The sequence below is a fragment of the Triturus cristatus genome, chromosome 2_2 (assembly GCF_964204655.1).
Source record: "Triturus cristatus chromosome 2_2, aTriCri1.1, whole genome shotgun sequence".
Classification (NCBI taxonomy): domain Eukaryota; kingdom Metazoa; phylum Chordata; class Amphibia; order Caudata; family Salamandridae; genus Triturus; species Triturus cristatus.
Window position 1 is genome coordinate 41,206,387 of NC_140582.1, and position 26,707 is coordinate 41,233,093.

General features: G+C 44.7%; 1 protein-coding gene across 8 annotated transcripts in view; it reads right to left on the minus strand.

The window, feature by feature from the left end:
- The window catches only part of LOC146861800 (uncharacterized), a 1,595,865-nt gene that overhangs the window by 928,594 nt on the left and 640,564 nt on the right, over window positions 1-26,707 (minus strand). For 7 of the 8 annotated variants that reach the window (XR_014978338.1, XR_014978334.1, XR_014978336.1 and 4 more), the window contains one exon: window positions 7,043-7,093. The exons of the other annotated variant lie outside the window; for it this stretch is intronic. Coding sequence is in view for 1 of the 7 variants with exons in the window: in XM_085643197.1 (XP_085499323.1) it covers window positions 7,043-7,093 (51 nt within the window). In the remaining 6 variants the exon portion in view is untranslated. The remainder of the gene's footprint in view (window positions 1-7,042; window positions 7,094-26,707) is intronic. 8 annotated transcript variants of the gene reach the window in all.

Sequence of the window (26,707 nt, forward strand, 5' to 3'; positions counted from 1 at the left end):
CAAGCGAAGTGCATGATCATAAACAGTGCTTACTGGACTCCAGCCAAGCTACACAAACTCAACCTCATCCAATCACCCTTATGCTGGAACTGTGAATACCACACAGGAGACCTCCTGATTATGTTATTTTATTGCCTGATCTTACAACCGTTCTGGGATAAGATTTATGAATACATAACACACACTCTACACATCACACCAAACAGGGAATTCTCATATATCCTGCTAGGATTCCTAGACCTACAAATACAGCACGATAATGAACACGACCTCCTTGACTTAATGCTCACCTTAGCATGCAAAATAATATTGGGCACCTTGAAAGACTTCAAACAAGTCAACTTTAAGATGTGGCAGGAATGGCTAATTTTCCTGAGAGGTGCAGATAACACCATCCTACAGATCTTTCCATGCAGCGTTCAAACTATAGAAAAATGTGGAATACCATGGATGCTTCCTCCTTCATCTATGAGCCTCTGTGATACACCTTGAGAATCAAACTCCATAAAGGCACATACCGCCTAATACTACACATTCACCTCGAATATATATCAATGATGTCCCTCTCAACGCACCCATGGAACCATACTGTGAGCCACTGGTTTTTATTTTACTTTAATTAATCATTAATTATTTTGTTATTGGTGTATAGCAGATCCCTCATCAGGCAGAGGGTCCTGAGACACTTCCACCTTGGGACGAACCACTGTGTTGAAACCTATACTATGCAATAAAGCACTATCTTCATTGTTGTCTTTATTGTATCAGGAATGTCTAACACACATTTTGATATGCCATTACTACAGAACGACTAAGGACTTCACCAATACCCATCTGCCTCTCTTACAAACTATGTTATACACTTGCTGTTTGGCTTTTGTGTTACTTTTGTACTTTGTGTTACTTATGTACTCTGTGTTACTTATGTACTTTGTGTTTCTTAGGTATATTGTTTTCGCTTATTGTTTTACTTTTTCAAAAACTTTCAATAAAAATAAAAACTATTTGAAATAGAAAAGAAAGTGTGCCTGGAGCGCATGGACTATACTAATGCAGGCATGTTTAAAAAAAATAAAGAGTCCTTCACCAATTGCCATAGTAATTTTATTTCATATTCAATAGTTGCAGAATTTACAAATTTAACCCACCATGCTGCAGTCAGGAATTGCTAAATGGCTAATTGGGCCTGCCTGACCCGCACACACAGTGGCCAACAGGCAGCTCTCTATGCAGCAGCGTTCTCATTTTCACACCTTCGCACAGTGTTGTCAGCTGTGGAGTGCAAAGGGAGAGAGCATGCTGCCAGAAAAAGAGAGAGACTGTCACAGGCAAATGGCCAATCACTGTATGGCTTCAAAACAAAGCCACATCATTTTATGCAATTCTCCTATCCCCATTGCCACTTGATTACAGGACAACCTCTACAATCAATCCTGATGCTGCTCTCATACTATCTATAACAGTAAACAGCATGAGAGCAGCACCAGGATTGGTTTAGTCAGGTACATTCTATGCTCCATGGGAGACTGGGGAGATGCATGTCATAACAGCCAAGGTTTCAGACTGCTATGTGTGACATTTCCATAATTTCAGTGCAATTATGAGTGACATTTCAACGACTATAAGTAACACTATATTGTGAGCAAAATCAAGCAATGAAGAAGAGGGAAACATATAATTATCAGAAATTACACCGAGTTGAGCAGCGAGAAACCTTAAGAAGATCTTAAAACTGCTGCAACGCACCAGAAATGGAAGGGCACTAATTGCAGACAGACTGCATCACTTTAGTTCTCAGTAACAGAGGGCAGGTAGGCACTGCAGCTGCTCAGAAGATGATCTCATTGATCTGTTCATGCATGACCGTGTGCTAGCCTAAAAAGCAAATTTTATAGCATTGCAAGTGCAACTTGGAGATTGTACCGTCACTCAGTCTCAGGCACTTACTGTTTCGCGAGCCTGGTGAGCTGGAGCCGCGTCAACAGGCAGGCCCGGTCACACTCAGCGGCGTGGGCGCCAGAAGTTGCTAACATACAGTCCCTATTTTAAAATGCATGTTTATAGTGCTTTTGGTCGCAGACTGGGACCTCCAAGAACTATTCACTGTTGCACCAAATGGGATTCAATTCTGTTTCACTCAGGTCCCTCACACACACAAGCACACAGACACCACTGCAGTGATGCATTAAGTGATTGAGGTTTTAGAATGTAAAAGAGTGCATTTTCCACAAATGCTATTTTAAATGCAATTGCCATCACATAATATATTTGTTATGAAATGAGTTGTTTCTTATTTAACACTAAATCTATTTCCACATTTTGTGACAGCCTATGTATACTGTCTGCAATACAGTTTTAAAATTCCTTGCATATGCATTGTGCTTTCAGTCACGCTCTGGGACAACAAGTACACAAATCAGTATCAGCTACTGCGACAACAAGGGTTCAATTCATCATTATCATCGCAAAAGATCTTTACTCGGAATATAAATCCATAAAAGCGGGCACAATCCTTAAAATCACAGGGGCATATCATCAACGAGGCGTTAAAAAATTATCGCCGCTTTTGTGTCCGTTTTTGGATAAAAAGCGGTCATAATTTTAACGCCGTATTAGCAAGGACACGCTAACGCATGAATCCATGCTTCTTCAACCTTTCCCTTAACGCCCAGCTTTGCATCTCTAATGAGATGCAAAGTGGGCGTTCCTCGCCAGAATAACGGGAGAAATGTCGCTAAGTGACATTTCTCCTATTATCAGGCCTCACGCTAAGAAGCATAGCGGCAAGAAAAGTAGCGATAACCTCTGTTATCGCTATTTTCCTTACGCCTGCTTCAAGACTGACTTAGCCATGATATCCTATGGAAGGTGGTTATCATAGCAAAGTATGCCTTGCCCTATCATCAAGCTATCGCCAAGCTTTGTGAGATTATCGCTGGATTTCCAGCGATAATCTCACGTTTGGCAGTTAGCGCTTGGAATTTTATCGCTTTTGAGATAAGCGTTGCTAATAGCACACTATCTCAGTGATAAAATTCCACGTTACCCGGCGATAATTATCCTAGCTCTAAGTGCGCTTAGCCATAATTATCGCCGGTCCTTGATGATATGCCACACAGTACTAATAAATAAAAGATATAAGCATGCCAGATTAAAACCATTTGATTGTCAGTTTAAGAGTACATGGCGGTTTTTACAATTCATTATGTGTCTGCACAAATCGCAGAACAATAAAAATGCAAAAATCATCGTCCTGAGATTATCGAAGCATGACCATACAAGATGTGATCACAAAGATATTCCAGCAACATCAGTTTTAAAAAAATATAAAAGCCAGGATAGAAATAACAAGAAAAATAATAATTAAACTCAGCCCAGCAATGAACCATATAGGACGCATGAAAGATATTAGGGCCCTTTACAAAAAATATTCTGCCCCCTCTAATATGGTAATCTCATGGCTATGAGACCTAAAGTGCGTTTAAGGCACATCCATACTCCATGTTACAATTGGTAGGAGACACCTTTTATTCCTGAGTTTCCACATCCTCAGTAAAAAACGAGAAACGGCCAAAACAATAGGTCGAGTTACGTCTAAGGACACAGATTGCTGTACCAAAACTTCAAATTGCAGCATAGTGGTATGATCCATATCCGATTTGAGATTATTACACGGACAATAGTTTTGGAAACCTTGATTCAATTCTGCTCCTCTCTGGCTACTACCCAAAGACATCTGCAGTGATTGTATCAACTGAGGTTTCATAAAGTAACTTTCCCGCTCACTACCTTACTTACATCTATCTTTTACTTTTGAATTTAGCTGCCAAGTTTTCAGTTTGCTCATGTGTGATATCCCACCTGTGCTGTGAGTTTATGTGTGACATTTCAAGGTGTTATATGTGACACTTTGAGTGACACTGTATTGAGTGTGGAATAAGGCAGGTGCGGTCGTGTCAAGATTGACACCCTTTTTTCATATGCAATGGTTTAATTTAAAAGGGGCTTTAAAAGCTGCAACTACCTGAAAATATTTGATACAGGATATCCCTTGAGGCATATAGGGCCTTATTTGTGAGGCCTTGTGCCACTTTTATGTCGTTGGTGCAACATTTTTTGTGACGCACCGGGGGTGTAAAAAATGCGCCATGCTGAGCCCTATTTACAAAGTGACGCACCTAGGCAGATGCGTAATTTTGTAAACCCCTGCACTGCATTAAACCTGTGCCAGGTATCATATATGCAGGGAGGGCGTTCCCGATAAAAAGCCACATAGAAGTGGTGCATTGAAATCTATGAGATTTCAGTGCGACACTTTGATGACGCCATTGCGTCAATACCTTACGCCTGCCGCACAGCAAGGCACAAGTGAAAGGACACATTGCTGGAGTTGCGTCTGTTTTCAGACACACCCCAGTAATGCGTCACTTTTGGACCTACAGATACATCAGAAATACAGACGTCCCTGTAACTCCTTGCGACATGATGCTTCATACAGTAAATATGACGCATCCATCATGTCACAAGGAGGGCGCACTGAGAATTGACGGATCACTCTTTTTACGCAGTGATGCGTCACTTCTCATAAATGTGGCCCATAGCATTCATAGCTGAGACTGGGAGCCTATTTGGTTGCATCATAGTATATCAAGAGTCAAGCATAGGGGAAGAGCAGAGTGCCAGCTTAGACAAGCAAGGCCCAACATCTTTTGCTTCCTGTCCTCCTATTCTTGTTCTCTGCCTAGCCTGCTTCCCCTACTCCCTCCTACTCTGTCACAATTACATTTCTCCTCATCCTTTCCACTTTCTATCCTGTCTTTTTTCTCCATCTTCTCCCTCGTTTCTTTGTCTTGTTCTGCTTCTCTAGCACTTTTCCTTCCTCATGTTAATTTCTCTTTTCTCTCTCTAGTGTCTCTCCCTCTCAGTAATCCTTTTTTGCTTCCCTCTGCCACTTTACCTCATGTCCTTACTTGATTCCTCACTCTCACCTGCCCCAAGCCTCACCTTTCTGTCTCTCCCCCTGTCCCCCTGCTTCTGTTCAATCATTTACCTCATCCATTCTTCCTCTCTGATATTGTCTCTTCTCTCCCTCACTTCCCTCCCTCCGTTCTCTCTCACTGTTCTCATTCCTCCAAGTGTCTCTAATTTCTTCCTTTTAATTCTTCTCTGCATCCATCTCCTCCACCCTATTCTTCTTCGTCCTCCTAGTCTCCCCCCAGCTCTCTCCCATCACCATTTGTCTCTTTTATTTACCTACATGATGTTGCATTTTGGGACTATTGGAACTACTGGCTAAAAGTATGGAAAGACGGCACATCCACTTGGTAGCTATGACAACTGAAGTAGCTCTGCTGGTTTGTGGGAGAGGCTGGCTGAGCTCTTTGCATCTGCGGCTGCCCACGGTCTCCCTCTCAAATGCTGACAGTGACAAATCAGCTTGGATGTCCATTTGGATGTGACCGTGAGACCAGCTGCTGGGCTTCTAGCGCCACAAAGTGCGAACTAGAGCGGGGGGGGGGGGGGGTTGGGTAGGCTGAGTGGGGAAGGGACATTCAACATGGCCAGAGGAGAGACTGAGCAATATTGATAATGTATGGCCAGAGGCACCTACTGAGCACTGCTGTCGAACACAAGGAAAGGACCAGAGCCTGAGAGGGGAGAACAGAGGTATAACCATGACACTGCTGAGAGCTATCTGAGCCAGCATAAACCAGAGCTCTCTGCAGCCCATCCAAGGCGTGGAGAAGGAAATAAACTGAGTGGGTGGGATGAGGTGGGGTGTGCAGCTTTGAGTCCTGTGACTGCACGACACAGAAGTGTAAAGTGAGACTTGTTTGTTTGCTCACTTATGCATCATGATTTCTCCCTAGTGCATGCTGATTCCATATGGATGCGAGCACGAGGTGAAAAGAGTTTGCGACAGGTTCTTGCAGAACTATAACCTTTGGTAGTTTCTATTTTGCAGTTATTTATGAAACAAACAGCTGGTAGTAATACATGATATATAGTATCTGACAAGCCGGTTTACTCTTGGCGGAGAGTAGTGACGCGCTCAGTATGTCCTGGCAGGCTACAGGCGAAGGCCTGGCTCGGCTGCTCTCAGCTGAGGATTCAACTGCAAGACACAAAGCACCTCAGAGCCACTGGAGCGGTCTGAAGCTCCCTTTGCCGTCTGGTGGCCACTTGCCGATCGTCTGTAGTGAAGGAGGGGAGGACAAGAACCACCCTCTCGCGTCCGCAATGAGACTCAGGAAGATACACGTATGCTTGCCCGTGCTGAAATCATGAATTACAATGCTATAGGTGAGGGAGAGGCCCGGCAGCCACATGGCAACCATTAATAAGTGCTGTGTGAAGCTTCAGTAAAGAGACCAAACACCGCCTATCACCTCCAACAGTAACAGAGGAAGAGAGCGGACGGGTGTTGGACTTAGCAAAGCTCTTCAGGACCCAGTTCAACACCCAGCCTCATCTGGTTAAGCTGTGTTAGCCCTTAATATGCGTGACAGTATTAAATCTTGCGGTAATGTAGGGACATTACTGAAAATGCGTTACCCTAACACGAGATGCATGGCACTTGTAGGGCTGGCGTCTGTCTGCTCGTAATACAGCATGGATTAGAGAGACTTCATGTGTGCTTGTCAGTCTAGACAACCAAAAAAGCAACCATCCAACCAGACATGCGCACTACAGATGCATCCACCATGTTCAATACTCTCTCTTCTGCCAGCATTGGCCCCTCCCTGAAAGACACCACCTGGCCCGGCACAACAGAAAGAGCGCTGCGGTCATGGTATTAGGAACATATAAACTAATGAGTTTATATTCAATTACAAATATTTGATGCACGACTTAGAGCTGCAGGTGGGGCAACATCCTTATGCCCTAAAAGAGGAACCACCCTTGGTCTTGAAAGCTTTAGTATATAAACCATGCCCAACAGCCTTATTCCTTGCTTGACAATCAGGTGTGGTTTTCGAAAATAGCCAACTTCAAATACAACCAAAGTTAGAAGAAACTAAAAAGATTTCTAATCACTTACCTTAAAGTCAACTTTGATACTTATCGAAACCAAACCTGTATGAGGGTCGGTCTGAAAGGGAAAAAGATATTACAAACTAAACCGGAAAACATAAGATTCATTCCTCTGTCATCAGTGGCAATAATAGAGAGAAAGAGACAAGAAAAAGATAGTGTAAATACAGTGGCGTAGGAAGGGGGGTGTGGTGGGTGCAGGCCGCCCCGGGTGTCATCACTCTTGGGGTAACCAAATGGCAAAAATTTGTGTTTTTAAAATAAAATAAAAATTTTGGGGCTACGGCACTTTTTGGTGGAAAAAAAATAACTTAAAACAATTTTAATAACTTCGTCTGACAATTAATTACCCTCAACAATTCAACATAATATGTATTTAATCTTTTTAGTTCAGTCAACAAATGCAACAAAACGCAGCTGAACTCGATGTTGTGTAGTGGAGAGCTTATGGATAAGGAAGGGGGGTGTTTCTTTCAGCCGAAGTCTGTCTCTGCAGTTTGTACTCGAGCGAGACGTAAACAACCGGTGACTCACTCATTATCACTCAACCAATTCTATCCGCTGCCGTGCCGGTCAGTCACCCCACGTCATTCTGTTGAGTTAGTTGTGCATTATTACTGAAGCTTATAAGTGCCCTGCTGAATTTATTTTTGTTAAATTTTTTAGTTCATTGATTCATTGTGATCATCCTATTCTCTATGATATTGAGTTTGGTAAGTAACGTAAACGTTATGATGCATGCTATTTGTTTATATTTGTACGTTAAGCCAAGATTGAAAATAACTTTTCTGCACCAGGTACCACCTGACCTTGCTACACCACTGTGTAAATAAGGTCCAGATGTATTGTCAGGCAGCATGGTTGGGGGTACAGCTTACTTAAGTCTCAGTAAGCGCATTTAAGCGATACTCAAAATCCAGTTATGCTGTGTAGATCTCAGGGAAGGAAAGGCTGGTGGTTATTGCAGAGTTTCAGTGATGCCAGGACAGATGCTTTCTATGCATAGATTACACACTATGTGATGCATCCATCATGTCGCAAGGAGGGCGCACTGAGAAATGACAGATCACTGTTGTCACGCAGCGATGCGTCACTTCTCATAAATAAGGCCAATAGCATTCATAGCTGAGACTGGGAGCCTTTTCGGTTGAATCCTGGTATATTAAGAGTCAAGCATAGGGAAAGAGCTGAGTGCCAGCTTAGAGAAGCAAGGCCCAACATATTTTGCTTCCTGTCCTCCCATTCTTGTTCTCTGCCCAGCCTGCTTCCACTTTCTCCCTCCTACTCTGTCACAATTACATTTCTCCTCATCCTTTCTACTTTCTATCCTTTCTTTATTCTCCATCTTCTCCCTCGTTTTCTATGCATAGGGAACACACTATGTGACAGCGCCACTATGAAGAACCACATTTCCCAGCGGACTATGAGCTCTCAATAGGTTAGAGATTTTGTGGCTGTCTTAGATATCTGCACGCAACTTTCCTTGGGGCCCTTGGTGTCTTTGCTAAGCAATCATCATACAGTGTTATTGCAGCAAGTACCTTGCTACACAGATCTACGAATTATTTTGCAAATAACAACTTCACTATTTGGAGCAGATTGAAGGATATTGTGACTACAGAGAAGTATTCTGGAAGTTGAGGTGTGTGGTGGAAACACACTTTGAACTATTTAGAACACTTAAAATTAACTTTTCTATTGTCTGTAGGACTGTCTCATTACACTTGAGGTTTGTCCTGTGTTGTAACAGGTGGGATCCTGAAGCCAGGGCCATGGCTTAATTGTATCAATTTCTTGAGATCACAAGTTACAGAGGAAAGGACTCTAGTAGGTAATTAATACTTGAAGGTGTTACAAATGGGTTGGCTTGCTACTTACTGGCATTTTTCCCCTGGATCTTGGAAGTACCTGCACGACCCTCGCTGCCCTGACTGTTTGTTGCCCTTTGTTTCCCCCCGCCGCCGCTGCTGCTGTCATTCCCGCGCGGCCGCCGAGTGGGGGAAAACTACATCTCCCAGAAGCCCCGCTGCCCACGCCCACACCAACGCGCCTGGTGGCGCATAATGTTGTGAGAGCTCTACGGAGGAGCGGGTGACTGCTTGCTACTTACTGGCATTTTTTCCCTGGATCTTGGAAGTACCTGCACGACCCTCGCTGCCCTGACTGTTTGTTGCCCTTTGTTTCCCCTGCCGCCGCTGCTGCTGTCATTCCCGCGCGGCCGGCGAGTGGGAGAAACTACATCTCCCAGAAGCCCCGCTGCCCACGCCCACACCAACGCGCCTGGTGGCGCATAAAGTTGTGTGCGCCCTCCCGCGTCGCGGGACGCACGCGGGCGACGCCAGGCTAAGACAGGGCAAAGGGCGGGCCGACTGTGGCCGTCCAGGGCTGGCTAAGGCTGGGCTACCCCCCTTGGCTCCAGTATCCTGTGGACAGTGAAGGAAGATCATACATAGTTTGCGTATTGGGTGTCGTTACCTTGGGACATTTGGTTATTTACGCATGCTAATCCAGCTGTAACACACAATATGATCACCAGGTTACAAACTGGTAGATCATCGCTGGCGGGTGGGTTTGTGCAAGGGACCCTGGATCAGTTCATCGCAGGGGCCACTTCAGTTTTAGAACACGAAATTGCGCTCACTGAGCGGCGCTTGTCCTCCGAGCTGTCAAATAAACGTTCCTCACTGGGACACTTCCAGTTAGCGACTACACCACCTAATCATGTTATCACTACAGAACGAACAAGCGAGATAGGTATTCCCCCACAGTTACAAGATTTAACAGAGCCATTAATTAGTAGCAGGGAAATAAACCCCATAGATACCAGTATAGGCTCTCAAATTGACATCTCCAATGAGGAACATACACCAGGGATACTTAATAAGCCTCCTAACAAGAAGGCTACTGCAAAAATACCTGGCCCGGTTTCCCCAATAAAAAGGAAACGTGGTAGGAAAAATTCAAAAGGAAGTCGAGTTAAAACATCTAAATTACTCTCAAACCCTAATAAAACCACAGGTCCTACAGACTTTAAATCTGCCCAAGACCATCTAACTGCTCAGTTTCAACAAGACCTAATGAGCAATATAGAACAATTGGTTAGATCCTTACTGTTACCTCTCACCGAAAGAGTAAAAAGAATGGCGGAGCTATTGGTGTCCATTCAAGATACCGGCATTACCAATATAAACTTATTTAAGGAACTATCAGCAAATAGGCCTAATTTACCTCACCCCGCCCCAACGATAGTGCCAAATTTATTTAAATCCGCACAGTGTACAGCTCTGTCACCTTCTGCACACGATAGCACTTTAGCTAAACAGCCTACGATCCTAAATTCGAAGTCCACATTATTCAGGGAAGTAGGTGATAGAGGGCAAGGTAATAAGCAGCAGGGGCTTGAGCAAGGACACAACACTAGGAGAACTAATCCGGCTAAACATCTTAAAGGCCCAGTCCACCACATAGATCTTCCACCGGAGGCAGTACCTTATGTCATTGTACTCACAGGGGTTCCAGAGTTAACAGAGGGGAAATTTGAAGGTCACCAGAACCTTAAAAATAAGGTAGTGCACTGGTTACGAGCGAATAGACCGTTACCCTCCTATTTAGACGGAGAAATCCTTCATGTTAGGCGACTGGGATGGGTGGGCCAAAGACCCAAGGATCTACATGGGGACATCATTATTATTAATTTTAAGGACTTTAGGGCGACCAATTACCTAAGAGATTGGTATTCTGAGGGCCACAAGAGTGGTATATCCACCCGAGACCTAAGTTATTTTTACCCGAGGGCCCTAGTAGGAAATCCTCTGAGACCAAGACATCAGACGGCCAGGCCTACGGTGGCGCCCATGTTAAACTTTGCTACCTCTAATCGCTACGCCTCCCTTTCTGGCTTGGAGGGGGTGGATTGACTCTCAACCAAGACCATAGATAATGTGAGGGAAAATAAGAGACCTGCAAGTACTGGTGACGATAGAATATATAGGGAAGATTGTCAAACTGAAACCAACCCCAGAAAGGGCCAACTTGATACCCCTGCGAAGTCGACCTATAAGGGCCAATTGATTATTTCCTGGAACTTAGCGGGACTTAAAGATAAGGTGGCCCGCCCAGAATGGCTGGAGATTGTAAATAAACACAACATTCTGTGTTTTCAGGAAACCTGGATGGTCCACGAGATCCATTTATTGGGATATCAAACTTTCAACACTCCTGCCGTTGTTAGTACTCACGGCAGAAATAAAGGGGGCTTCTGCACTTATATATCCAATGCATCAGGGACTACAGTGAGTAAGTTTATTTCGGCAGAATGCTACCAGATTTTATTGGTTAAGTGGTTGTGCTGAAAGAATATGGCCATTATACATTTTTATAACAATGCCCATGCATTGCATTGGGAAGAGTTAATAACTAGCCTCAGCAGAGTATTAAGAGAGCTAGAAAAAACCGGAGATGGGGATCTGGCCCTTTTATGGGTGGGCGATTTTAATTGCCTTCTCTGCACCAGTTATGTTACCGGTACTTGTCATCTAGCCGAGGATAGGGAAGATATACCAACTCATTTCGGTCACACTAGGTTGGGGGATTTGCTAAACCCCTTGATATGTGAGTTTGATTTGTGTTATATTAATGAAAGTTGCTCACCAGCGGCGGAATTCAAACCAACATATAATGGGAGAGGGGCAAACTCTACAATTGATTTTGCCCTTCTATCCTCCAGATATCGATCATTAGTCTTGTCGTGGGAGACACACTTCATGCGGCCCTTAGTGATCACTATCCCCTTTCTTTTTGCTTGGCAAAAAAGGGATTAGAACCAACTCTCGAGGTGATTTATAACACCTCGATAAACTTGGCTAGCACTAATGGCTATAGCATTAACTGGGCTAAAGTGGACCCAATGGTCTTTATGCATAAACTGGTTACTAAAGTTTTTGATCAGTTCCAAATTTGTCTCTCTCAGCCTGAAAACAAACAGCAAGTCCTTGATGCCTTCGGGGTAATAACATCCGAAATCAAAATATTGTTGACCAGAGAACATAAATCCCGTACACAGAAAGTGAAGAGCTGGTTTGATAAAGACTGCTCCAAGGCGCATCAAAATTTGAAAGCGGCCCTGCACAAAATTCCTAGATCTCCGTTACTGATAAGACAAACTCGGAAACAGTATAGGGCTGCATTAGTCAGAAGGAAAAAAGTGTTAAAAAATTAAATATGGCAGAACCTCCACGGGGCTTGTATACAAAAAGACAATGTAGCCTTCTGGAGGGCTGTTAATGCCCCTTTCTTGTCAGAAAGAGAAACAGATATCATCGATATAGCTATATCTGGGGATACATGGGTTAAGCACTTTACTAACTTGTACAAACACCCTAATGCCCCCGAGACTGATTAACATTGTAGATAAATGGGAATGCTTAAAGTCATTCCCACTGGGGGTTGTTTTTGAACATGTGGAGGTCATCAAGGCAATCAAGGATAGTGCACCCGGTAAAGCACCGGGACCTGACGGTGTCCCGATTGACCTATATAAATTTGAATTATCTTTATGGTCGCCCCTATTAACAAATGTTCTAAATTGTGCAAATGCGTCTGGCTTTATCTCCACATGGCCAGAAGCGGTGGTCGTACCTATCTTCAAAAAAGGTGACAGGAATAACCCCGTTTGTTATCGACCAATATCCCTTCTGGATGCCTTAATGAAGGTCGCGGGCAGGATTATTCTCAACAGGCTCCAGATCTGGGCAGAGGATAAAAACATCATCTCAAACCTTCAATAGGGATTTCGGAGTGGTAAGGGCACGATAGAACAGGGCCTAAATTTAGCGCTGCTCCCGGCAAAGTATACCCAAGCAAAGGAAGAAAGCCTCTTCATTACATTTGTGGATTTAAGTTCAGCTTTCGACTGCGTTGATCACTCCACGCTATGGACGACACTTAGTGATATGGGCGTGGACCAGCAGATCCTTCTATTCATAAGAGAATTGTATAGGGAAGCGGGGGCCAGGGTGCGTTATGGAATGGGGGGGCTTGTTCTGACAAATTTAATATTAAGACAAGGGTGTATATTAGCACCCTTTCTTTTCACCCTATATACTAACAGCGTGGGTCAACATCTTAGTGATTTCCAGTTTGATTACCCAGCTGTCGGGAGAACCCCGATCCCCATCCTTTTGTACGCGGATGACGCAGCAATAATGTCACGTACCATTATTGGTCTACAAAGGGCGGTGGTTGAATTCTCAGCTTATATGAAGACCCGTGGGCTATCAATTAACGTTTCTAAAACATATTCCATGACATGCAGTAACTCACAGAAACACAGCAAGGCAATTTTTCTGGAGAAAGATAAGATCAAAAACACGGCAAGTTTCTGCTATCTAGGCGTAATTTTTGACAGCAGGGGGAGATGGAAAAAGGCTGTGTTTGCTAGAAAACTGGCCATTAGTAGGGCCAATGGTGCGTTGATTAATTTCTCCAGGAAATTAGGTGGGCGTACAGTTAAGGAACTTATCCAGATTTATAAAGCTAAATGTATCCCTGCTGGCACCTACGGCGCGGGGAGTTAGGGGATTGCCAATGTGGATCAAATACAACGAGCTGAAAACGTTTTTTTTTCGTTACTTACTGGCAGCACCCAAGTCTATGTCCATTTATTTTAGTCACAGAGAATTGGGGACACTGTTTGTAGAGGATAAGATTAAATCATTACCATTGCTTTTATGGCACAAAATCTGGGTAACCCCACAAACAGCTCTAAATAGAGACGATGTTTTAGACTGCTTATCGCTAGATGGAGTTGCAAATATTAAGTGGTTACATTAAGTTAAAACTTTGGCTTCAGACATAGGGCACATAGAATATTTTGAAAATCCAACGTGCATGGAAACAGTTTCAAAACGTGCACATAAAAAAATGATTTTGGATTTCTTACTCCATAAAAGGTGGCTTGTGGAAAAAAACAAACGTACAACTACTGAACACCAGTCATCTATTTCTCATCTAGGCATACAACCATATTTATCGCTGGAAGCTAGTTCCTACGCGAGAATGTTGTTGACTAGGTTTCGGGCAGACACTTTTTTTCGTCTGATAACTTATCCGAATTGTAATGATTGGTTAAAACCTTTAGCGAAGTGTCCTTACGATGACTCATCGGACCAATCTAATATTCACTCTATTCTGTTTTGCAAATATTACGCGATTCCCAGGAGAAGGTTTTTAAAGCCGATCCTTGCAAATTGGGGAATCAGGAGTTGCAGGGCAGCTTATTATAAATTGAATCAGCTAGAAACAGTATTTGTGGTAAAAGCTGTCTCCTCTTATTTGAGATCATTAATTGTCATGAGGAACACTATGGGAACGGGGTAACTCAGGTATTTTGTTTTATTCCTCCTCACTTTTTTCATTAAACTATGGAAATTTTTCTTTTTAAAGCCATGTAAATAATTTGGTTAATTTGGTTCAATCATTTAGCTTAAGGAAATTTAGAGGGATAGAGATGTGTATCACTCCATTTGCCTTACTCCAACTCCGGGGCCAGACGAGAACATTTCATTATGTTTTTTAAAACTGTGTAAATACGTGGCGATTGCTTTTTATAAAAAAAAAATAATATATACTTAATGTTTTTACTTATTTATCAAATGTATTTTGTAATTTGTGCTTTTATGATTTTGCAACAAAAGTCGAATAAAGCTAACTTGATTGATTGATCGGGCTGGCAATGTTTCAAATAATTGTATTCTTCTTTGCAGAACTGCAAATCCAGAAATAGAGCTTAGTAAATCGCAAATAAGAAGCAGAGATACAGAACCAAAAGACAAAGGTAAAATGTAGCCAGAGCACAAGGCAAAGGCAATCAGTTCCAGGCCAGAGCTGTCTTCCCCAATTCCATTACCCTTTCCTCACTGGGATGCCTCGGCAGACACCTTGTCATCGTTGGTGGCTGTTGGAGATGGTAAAGACTCTTAGCATCAGTCCTGCTGAGTCAGAACTGGAAATCATAGGTTACTGCATTCATACCCTTCGAGCAGGTTGAATGAATAAACTTTGCATCACTTTTTGTAAGGTCAAAGGGTAAATGGCATGGGAATATGAGCAATCAAAATTGAAATGTGGTAAAATGAAGCAGCAAATAGAGAAAATTAGAGGTGTCACCTATGGCCAGTCCAGACTGCCTCTATTGGCTATTCCAGTTTAGACAATGAAGTTGTCTCCAGGAACCAAAATATAGTTTATTTTCCTCGACCCTGATTCGTACTAGGACATTCCCCTTTACCCGCTCTGGTGCAATTAGCCTCAAACGTCTTGTGTTTCACAGAACTAATAACTGATACGCAAAGGGGCAAAATGGGGAGTGAGCCCTATGGGACGGTGAAGCCACTACCCTTCTTCTGGATAGGCCACAGGGCAGCAGCTGTCAGCACAGCCAGAGAGCACACTCCCTTCTGTCAACAACGAAGACAATCCCCTTAGAGGGAGATAGGGGTGTTTAGAAAATTCACTATAACCTATGAGAACATGGTGCTTCAACTGGGCGTACTGCCAGCAGTTCTGATGTACATGGATGGTGGAGGGCCATAGGACAGTAAAGAATGTTATTGTTACTTTGCAATGTCTTGTAGGCCCAATGAACACAACATTAAGGTCCTTATTTATCTAAACCTCCATTACCCCAGGACAGTTGATGGACATGAAACCTGTGCCAGTCTTGTTCATGTTCAAAGGTAAACCTGTAACCTCTTTCACCAACATCTAAAGTGGTCTTGTACAACTGGCCCAATATTTGGCAGATGTATGCTCCACTGAAAACTCTGCAGCTGGATCAATCCAGTGTACTACTACAATAAGACTGATACACCGTTCTCGACAAACCTTCCTACTATATGAAAATGACTGCACAATTGAAGAGAAGGGCTGAATAAAGGTTGCGTCTCAAAACTATGAGGTCCCTTAGTCAAGCATGGGTGGTGAAAAGTGACAAATGGCAAGAGTGATTAAAGTTTTGTCCTTGATTACTGTGCCGTTAACAGAGTATTGGCACCCTCAGTCTCAGAGGTAGATGCATTTTCATTGCCTTCCAAGATATAACCTTGATCCACTCATTTTCCATTGACGATGTACACAGTACAGTGTACCCTTTACAGAGGGATGCCAAATATTGACATCATTTACGTTTGACTCACAAATATGATATTGAACACAGAAACTGCTGGTGTTGCAGTACTCTGCAACGATTTTTGTCATAGGATTACATAACAGTTCATTAATATACCAAAAAGTATTTAATGCAATATCTAGATGCTCTATTAGTTGTCAGCAGGGATGGACTGAACATTATATAAGCTCGAGCACCAAAATAAAGATTGCCCCCATTAGTGGAAAAAGAAAGCTAATAAAGTAGACAATGTGGGCAAACTGAGGCACTTTGGAACATGTTCGGTGTTTAAGTGTCTTGAAGGTATCAAAGACTGCAACGTTTCAGCTTATCGCAGACATGTTTGTCCTAATATCAGGGAAATCCACAGTGGAAGGAAATGACCTTTTTGCATGATCACCCCCAAGTTGTTGACTGATGCTTCTGGTTTTTCGACCCTGAGAGTGCAGCGAAGTCTGGGAACAAGGCTTCAGTGCCCGTGTTCTAACCTGTTGTAGGAGAGTGGTATCAACTGCATATTTGCGCCCAACTTTTTGCTGATGTTTTGACTGTTTTCTGACTCTAGTCAGGCTGTGGCCCTGCTATCCAGGACCCCACCCTATCTGCTTCCTCTCTAAACTAATGTGAGTACCCTAGGTACATACCAATTGGATACTTAGGACACCCTATCAGCCCCTTATAGATGGTACCCTAGGTACCCAGGGCATGGGTCCCTCAGAGGCCTACCAGGGGCTGCAGCATTTATTGTGCCACCCCTGGGACAGCCATACAATCTGACACCACCATACCACTACTGTAGTCTGGGTAAGGTGGTGCTTGCACCCCTTACAGTGATATAGGTATCCTGTATCCCACTTAAATACAACACATATATCCTCATAGGTCACCCCTAAGGCAGGCCTTGGTAATCCTACTAGACAGGGTGCTGAGATATGTGTGAGGGGGAACCCCTACCTGAGTAGGGCCCCTCTGCAACCTTCATTAAAACTAGTGCTGGGTTGTTTGTAGTGCAGCCATACCATATACTCTTAACCGCATTATAAGTAATCGCGATAGCGTGATAACTTGAGAGTGGCTGCACAGAACCATGTCATGTTTGGTGTCAAAAATTGTGGAATCATACCCCCAATCCAGCCATGGGAGTGAGGGCATGATTCCCCCCTGCTAGAGGGGTGATACGGTAAAAGCGGCAGATTTTAGACACCAATTTAAAAGTGCACACGTAGTACAAAATGGACGCTACCAGCCACCCACCCGACTCTGGCTGCCTGTTGCTGGGCAGAACTCCAGCCACAGCAGCTGGACAATAGGGATCTTGATGCAGGGAGGTGTTCCCACCTCCCCAGACAGACTATGTTAATTGGAACTGGGTGGGTGCACCATAGGATGTCTTTCAAACTTGCACGTAGGCTTCTCCAGTGCCTACTTCTGCATACACTGCCTCAAACTGGTACAGGGGCATCCTGTCCCCTGCCCAGGCAGGAAAACATAGAAAGGGGAGAGGGTGTAGCCACCCTTTCATGCCTGAACTCTCATTGGTGGGCTCTGATTCAGACACTCCCCTAATCTCTGGATAAAGGTGGGTGCAGGGTCTCCAGAGCCTCAGATTAATCTTGGACTTCAAAGACTTGAACCTTCGATAAACTGCCGCACAGCTGAATGAAGAAATCTCCCTTGGGGTAAAGGAGTTACCCCCCTGTTTGGCAGGCACCTGAAACACTGCAAGTGACCCAGTTGGAACTCCGCTGCTCCTACGGACATCGAAGACTTCTGCCTACCCTGAGGTGGGTTTCTACGCATCCCAGAGGCCAGTGAGTGTGCACAGCAAAGCTCAGCACCGTGGACCCCGTGGGTGCCGAGATCCCCAATACCCCAGGACACCAGCCACCTCTTGCACAGCACACGACCCCGACCAGTGGGGAAGTTGTGCTTTGCCCCATCATTGAGCCAACCTCTTAGCATTTATTGTGCCAAAGAAAGACGTTCCAGCCCGCTCCGGCGACCCGTGGGCTCATCTTTACGCACTCCAAATTGCCGCCTTCCGCGGTCCCTTGTCTCTCAACTGGTGGGCCCTAGCGGAGGTCAATCTTTACTTTAAAGGGCTCCCCTGGTTGCTCCAGGCCTGCTCTACAGTCTCCTTGCTGGAGACCTCGCTCAGACCTCGTGGGTCTGCACCGTTGCTGTTTTTTGATCCTTGTGTGGGTTGCGGTTGCCAAGGCTTAGTGGATCCAATCTGGACACTAATACCGCAGCGGCCTTCATTCTTTGTGGGACAGTCGCCCCCCAGAAGCTGGCCTTCCTTGAAGCCTCCTGGACCCCGTGGCTGCTGATCCAATCTACCCGTCTTCAACCTGGAAGCACCCGACATTGAAGGGCTCTTTCTCCTGAGCTCCCTGGTCACTGGCTAGTGACCCAGACTCTGTTCCCTCTGCTTTCAGGTACTTACCTTCAAGATCTCCATCTTCAATCTGCACGACATCGACGACGCTTCACGCCAGCAGCAGTTCTTCACCTTTTTCCATTGAAAACGAGATCGCGACCCGACATCGAAAACGACCTATGCACCCGGTTTCCCTGGGGCAGGTAACAGTGGTACCGCGGTACTGTCGTGGGTGTGGGCCCTCCAAAAGCTTAACTCTAAGCTCCTGAACTCGAACTCCGGCTAGAATTGTCCAAATTCTTGTAATTTCCAACCGCAACATTTCCCATAGGGTTTAATAGGGATCCCGACTGTAGTTTAAGCCCTGCACCCGTCTCCCATGGGTCCCCTTCCTCACTACCTTGGGTGGTTTCGTAAGGGGCCAGCGACCCTAAGTGCCCTAGGTACTGTCTGCAGAACTGTTGTGGTTCTTATACCACTTTTTTAATATGTGGTTTGGTCCCCTCCGGGGCCATGTGATTCCAGTGCTATTTATTGTTGTTTAAATGCTTTTTGAATTGTATCTTTACCTCCAGCGTCACAAGAGACTAGTGGGATTTGTTCTTAGAATAAATACATATATGTTGAATATATACCTGTGTGGACTACTCTTTCATTTGGTCATTCAAGAGGTTATCCATGGTAAAACAATAAGCTTAACACTCCTTCAAGATTTAGCCTGAAGGCTGCTCTCCACAGCTACCACTAGGATAGCTTTCTTTAAAGGTTGTCTTTTAACCTGTCACCTTAAGAGCCGAATTGGACTGGTGCAAGGTGTCCCCTATAATTAGTGGACAGCATATGCCAGGCCAACTTCTCACACCTGTTACAAAATTAATGTTGAATTGGCTAACCTCAATTGGCATGGGCTGACTTACTTATAAATCCTTAGTATATGGTACCAAGAGTATCCAGGGCATGTGAGACAGAGGGCCTGGTTTGGATTTTGGCAGACCAGTTCCTCCATCACAACCAGTGATGGATATTCTGCCCGCCGAAATATAAATCCCATAGGATAATATAGGATTTATATTTCGGCAAACGGGATATCCGTCACCATTGTGATAGAGTAACCCGTCCGCCAAAATCAAAATCTGGCTCGGAGTGCAACCTTCCAGGGCTGCAGCACTGGTCTTGCCACCTTGTGTTTGACAAGGTGCAAAATGGCTCCCATCCTCCCAATGCAGCCTAGAAGAGCAGTGTTTTCCTGTTCGACTTTGCATATTAAACCTATGGCAAAGGCGCCACTTCCCTTAACAATACATGTAAGTTCCCCTAAGAAAGGCCTATGGAACCCTGTGGAGGGGAACTGTATATTATTAAGTAGGATGTATACTTTTAATATGTTCTGGCAGCAAAACTTCCAAATTGTCTTCTTTGCTGTGGAAACGTTGTAATCCCATTGGCTAAAACAGAGTTACTGGCTGACCTCTCAGCCTGGGTAACTTCTGGATTGGACTACTAAAATGGGTACTTCGAGGTATTAAATTAATTGTCACATTAAACCCGACTTGATGCCCAAGTCGAATGTAATGCTACTTTTAAGGAAAGGAAACTTTAAGAAAGTTGCCACTCTGTCGCCCAGTTTGTCTGTTGCCTCGCACATCTGCTGGCCACCAGACAGCCTTCTGCCCTCCTGCGGAGTAGTGTGAAAAACTCCAAGGCTCAGGAACAATAGAAGCCTGCTACAGACAGAAGCGTTACCTCCCCCTTGAAGGAAGCCACTCAGGGTGCTGGTCTAAATGGTAAGCCTCAAAGGCAAACCCGCCTTTGGTGGCCAAATAGCAATCACTGAAGGGTTGCCCATTTGTTCAGATAGCGCAGCTGTTGTTGGGAACAGAGAGGGAGAACAATGCCCAAACCGGTTTTACCATGGGCAATGTGGCACACAGGTAGCTACACCTCCAGAGTGGGCTATCAAGATCCTAACATCAAATGAAGGTTTCATACATCTTGAGAGTGGTCTTAATAGTGCACTCTAGGATTGCTAGATGCCACACATAGACAGAAGTCATCACAGGGTGGGAGGGATCCTGGTAGCTCTTTGGCTAGAGACTGCATCATCCCTCTAGGGCACCTTCTGGGCATAAATAAGGTACATCTGGCACCCTGGACCTCCGATTACAATGAAACTGGTGAAAGGACTGAAGAAGGACTGCCCTGCTGACCCTTGAACCTGGCAAGACAGACTGCACTGACTGCTGGATTGCACCAGCCGCGCCTGGGGCTAGCGAAGAGAAGACTGTTCTTGTGGCTCCTGGCTTGTGGAAAAGTCATTCCTGAACCCCAGACCAAAGCAGTGACTCCAAGGGTCAGTTGACTGATCTCCTAGAATGAGCATCACAGCTATCAAAGCTGAAGTAACACTTTTCAGCAAGTCGGTAGTCATTTTCTGCAAATCACAGCTAACCGCCACTGTGCGACCCAAGGGACCGATCCTCAATGGCCAACAGTTGCCCCCAAGTCTGCTCGACCCTGGAGCGCTGCCTGAGTCCAGATTGGTTGCCAAGAGGGACTCCACCCTTCACCAAAGGATACTATTGGACCCACTTTGTATGGATGTCGGTAGCCTAGGCGCAGCTGGCCTTCTACTGACTCAAAGAGGACTTCAAGGACACGACCCCTGTGGCTAAAGTTGGCCCACCTTAGCCGTGGACCAAGGAATAGCTGCAAGGACACCCTGTCAACCGCACAGCACACAGTGCATCTTTCAGCATCCTGCATCCCTATCAGGAATACTCCATTGAAGTCTATGGCAGTTTTGATGTAAAGTGTGAAACTGGACGTGAGACTGCATTGGTGACCAGGCTGAACACAACTCCTTCAAACTTTTAATAAGTTTCTAAACTTTATGACCAATGCTTGTTCACACTTTGGACTAAAAAGCTGAGATTTAGGTTTGTCAATATCTCTGGAACTCTTCGGTGGATGAACCATCATGGCTGATGCATGATTTAAAAAAAAAAAAATGATAATGTCCTCCTCACCACGGGAGTCATCTCACATGGTGAGGGGGCATTTAGGGCCAGATGTATGTAGCTAGCATTTTGCGATTCCTTAATTGCGAATTACAAGGATTCGCAATTAAGAAATCACTAAATGCAATGTATGAAGGTGTATAGTACACCTTTTGCGATTCCTAAGGGGTCGCAAATGACCTACCTTATGAATATTAATGAGGTAGGTCACAATTTGCGCCCCCTAGGAATTGCAAAAATCACGGGGATGGTGGCCTGCTGAGATAAGCAGACCACCATGTCCGTGATTGCTTTTCAATAAAGCAATCTTTTTTTTGGGGAAAGCAGCCCATTTTCCTTAAAGGAAAACGAGATGCTTTTCAAAACGAAAACCGAAAAGTTTTCTTTTTATTTTTAAGAGCAGGCAATGGTCCGTGGGACAACTGCCTGCTCTTAAAAATAGTTTTACAAACATTCACAAAGGGGAAGGGGTCCCTTGGGGACCCCTTCCCATTTGCGAATGGGTTACCACCTACTTGAAGTAGGTGATAAAATGCGAATGTTTTGCTGCCGCAATTGCGGTCATAAAACATTCATACATACCGATGCGATTCGGTATTAGGAAGGGAAGCCCTAAACACGCCTCTTCCTATTACCGAATCACAAACCCATTTTGCGATTCGGTAACAGGTTACCGAATCGCACAATTGGGTTTACTGCATCGGAAAAGCAATTTTTGCTTTCGCAAATGGGCAGATTTTGCAAATCTGCCCTTTGGCGAATTTAAAAATGCTTGATACATCTGCCCCTATGTGTTTGTCACTGTGCCTCACAGCTAGGGTGTGCCTGACAGTGACGGACAGTCACAGGGTCAATACTGATTTGCATATAGCTGTGTCTGAACTGGGGTGGCGAAGTGAGCTAAAGAACAATGATGGATTCAACCCAGATCTGTGACTGGGGGTGTGTGTCTGAAAGTTTCAGCACTCCGTCCATCATTTTCTTCTGCTTGCTTTGTTCGCCCTAAGTTGGCAGGGTATGCCCAGACATGGGTCCCTAGCTCACTTATCCACTGGATTGAAGCTAGCCTGGCTCAAGAGGACTGCTAGCCTGAAACCAGTCCCAGGATGCTTGTTTCCGGTCCAGAGAAGACATGGCTTGGCAGTTCGGGCTGGACTGTTCCCATGAGGCACATTGTCAAAACTGATTTGCATATAGTTGTGTCTGAACTGGAGTTGCGAAGTGAGCTAAAGAACGATGATGGATTCAACCCAGATCTGTGACTGGGGGTGAGTGTCTGAAAAGTTTCAGCGCTCCAGCCATCATCTCCTTGTGTTTGCCCTAAGTTGGCAGGGTATGCCCAGACATGGGTCCCTTGCTCACTTTGCCACTGGATTCAAGCAAGCCTGGCTAATGAGGGCTGTGGGCCCGAAACCGGTCCCAGGATGATTGTTTCTGGTCCAGAGAAGACATGGCTTGACAGTTCATGCTGGACTGTTCACATGAGGCACAGGGTCAAGACTGATTTGCATTTAGCTGTGTCTGAACTGGGCTGGCGAAGTGAGCTAAAGAACGATGATGAATTCAACCCAGATCTGTGACTGGGGGTGAGTGCCTGAAAAGTTTCAGCGCTCCGTACATCATCTCCTTGTGTTTGCTTTGTTTGCCCTAAGTTGGCAGGGTATGCCCAGACGTGGGCCCCTTGCTCACTTTGCCACTGGATTCAAGCTACCCTGGCTGAGGAGGGCTGTTAGCCCGAAACCGGTCCCATGACGCTCGTTTCCGGTCCAGAGAAGACATGGTTTGGCAGTTCGGGCTGGACTGTTTCTATGAGGCACAGGGTCAAGACTGATTTGCTTATATCTGTGTCTGAACTGGGGTGGTGAAGTGGGCTAAAGAACGATGATGGATTCAACCCAGATCGGTGACTGAGGGTGAGTGAAAAGTTTCAGCGCTCCTTCCATCATCTCCTTGTTTTTCCTCAGACAGATATGTAGCCAGATATATAGCCAGTTCTCCAACAGCCCTCACTCCCCTGGGCTGTCAGAGAAGTTTGGCCACAACAGTGACAGAGTACTTGCCACCATGTTACAGCTCATTGAAAGCCAGTGATACCGACAGATAGAGCGGTGTCTTTCCCCTGAGCTGCTGCCAGGTTGAGGTGAGGCTTCTTATCCGTGAATGATGGGTACGACCAGTAAATCGGATACACCAAGAGTGGGATTACTGGTTCTGTATTTTGTATCTTGTTTAAAAGTTTTTCTTTTATTCACTACTACACTTCATCTTCTCAGTAGCACTAAGTATTTCTTTCATGGTCCTGACGAAAGCTGTGATACTGTGTAGGGTCTTGAAGGCTGAAAATGTAGACCCCTTTACGTCCAACACATGCAGTTATAATTTACAACTGCAGGTGCTCTGTTTTTAATCCTGACACCAGGAACGTATCAATAACGTTTTTTTCACTTCTGGTAGTTATATTTAAAGTTCACTCTTCAGATCCCAACATTTTTTTGTTTCGCACTGTGCCCGTTACCCAACCAACTTAGTGACTTCTCATCTGGAGGATTTATTATATCCTCCATTTCGTAGGAATAAAAAATCCTTGAGGTCCTCCCTCACAGTGAGGGAGTTATAGCCCTTGGCGGAGCTAGGGTTCCCCGTCAAGAGGAGAATCCCAGATGATGAAGCATGCCACCTCGGTGGGTGATGGGATTACGTCCTAATTAAGGGACCCCTCCAGAAGTACACTGAGATCACTCTTTGCTGTCTCTCTTTGCGGGCATAGTTGTTTTGTTAGACCTAAGGATTTTGTGTGTTTTTGCAAACTATGGTCCACCTACATTTAAACTGGGGAAGTGGACCACCATGTTGGCAGTGAAGGAGCACTGGCGCTGTTGCGATGGAGTTTCCTCTTTACCAATATATAAATTAGAACCTTTGTTGGGTGTGGAAGCTTAGTTATCAGATTTTTGAGTTGGATGTTTGACATGTTTCATGAATGTGTATAGCTGACAGTTGGCCCTATGTCATATGTGATGAATTCAGTAAATCCTAACCTTTTAGCAAATATTACTATGGATTCTAGGGCTCCTGGTCTTGCTTTAGAAATTAGAATAGTCCAAGCTTGCAAAGGGCTTTGCCTAAAAAACAGAAGACTGAACAAAATTGTCATGGGCCACTTGGCAGCTGTACACATCATTCCTTGGCTAACTTTCAGTTTTTCAGCTGACATTGGTTCATTTATTTTGTGTGGCCTACAAGGATCTATTTGTTTGAGGGGGCCTACACTTATGATGCCTCTCCAGTTCATGTTTTTTGCAAAAATGGTGAACACAGCTGAACTGCACCTGTTTCTTGACAGAGGCCCAAACTGTTGATTCTAATGTTGTACTTGTTTTGTGTGATTAAACTCCAAGTATGTTCTGCACCTGAGAAAAGGTTTAGAATGTCACTTCCCTTTTGGTACCTGTGCTGTGAATTTACCATTCAGCAGGCTTCTCCCTCAATCTGGGAAAGTCATTCGTAAATGCAGCTAGATCACCCCTACTCCAAGGAACATGCACATTCCCTCCACTAGGCACTCCTCGCAATGGATACGCTTCAACTCCTGGTGCTCCCCCTCATGGACATGGTGTTTCTCCCGTGACCCTCCTGACGCTTTTCCTTTTCGACCATCTTTCCTCCCACTTATTAAGCAAACTCCAAGCCAGTCTCCCTATAATCAGTTCCTGAATGTGTCTTTCAACCCTGTTACTCTCTTCTCCTCTAACTTCTGATCACTGTAGTACAGCTGATCATTTCCCTGTGACATTTTCCCCCGAGACAGGACTATATCATATCTCTGAACCAATTCTGATAACTTTTCATGTACTCGTCTCACTTTGCAGGTGACATCGTTTGCTACAAATAACAGTTTGTCTGGCTCATAGGTTTCTATTCTTTCCAAAGGCAAGTTCCCACTAATTATTTTGTCTACCTCAGCCTTCAACCTCATTACATCCAACAACTTAGCCTTTACAGGAGCCTTGATTTTTCCATGACTCAACGTGCTGTTCTGTCCTTCTTTCATGTTATTATGATCTCTCAGCCAAGTATCTAAATCTGTGGCATCTAGGATATTTTGAGTTCCAGAGATTCCCTGATTCGTACTTGCTTCCCACATCACACCTAATGGTCCTTTCACTGGAGTTTCCCACATCCTCAAGTCTGAGCTCGTGTTCACCATGGGAATGGATCGCACAGCACTACAACCGACACATATTCCAGAAGGATCAGCAGTTGCTGGTAAAGGGATACAAGACTCCACAGGCACTAAGGATGGATCATTTCCATTCATGTTGCGGTTCCTCCCATTCCAGTTCCCTCCATCCAACACTGCCTATTGTTGACTAGAGTTTCCCAATGAGCTCGGGTCATACACAGAGACAACAGGACCAATAGTGACTGGTACTGTAAGAGCGGCGTTGACTCCACTTGTTTCTGCACCTCCCAAAACGGGCACTCCTGTCCCTCTTAAACCTCTTGAAATCCTTCACACTACCCCTACAATAGGGCTGTCTGTGTTACTGACACACTTTCCATGTTCCCTGTATTCACCAATTCTCACCTTCCCTCATCTGAGCGTGGGTTATAAAGTGGAGGATGCTCTGATAAACACCTATCCAACAAACTGTCATCCATATCACTCCCATCATTTCATCTTCCCCTCCATTCCTAGTCAGAGAATTTCGCTCTCTCACCAGCATTGGAGATAACCTGTCTCCCCAAATAGTGCCTAATCTCCATCTCTTGAGTTGTACATCCCATTGTGCTTCCTGACATGACCTCATAGCCTTCTTCATCTTTCCTTAGAATCTCTCCCTGTTCTTTGCATGTGCTGCTTGCATCCATGCATCTAATGTGTTGGTTTAGGCAAAGGCCATACTGCAAACATCACTCCTCTCAACTGATGCAATAGTTCCAAGCAAAATGAACCATGGCATGGAAAGGCCAAATCTCCTTCCTTTTCAGTGATCTTATACTAATTTTGAAGCCAAATTATAGTATGGAGTCCTACTTTTGTCGCCATATCATGTAGTGGAGTATCCTCGGTGGTGCTTCTTCACTCACTCGAGTGACAACTCCCTG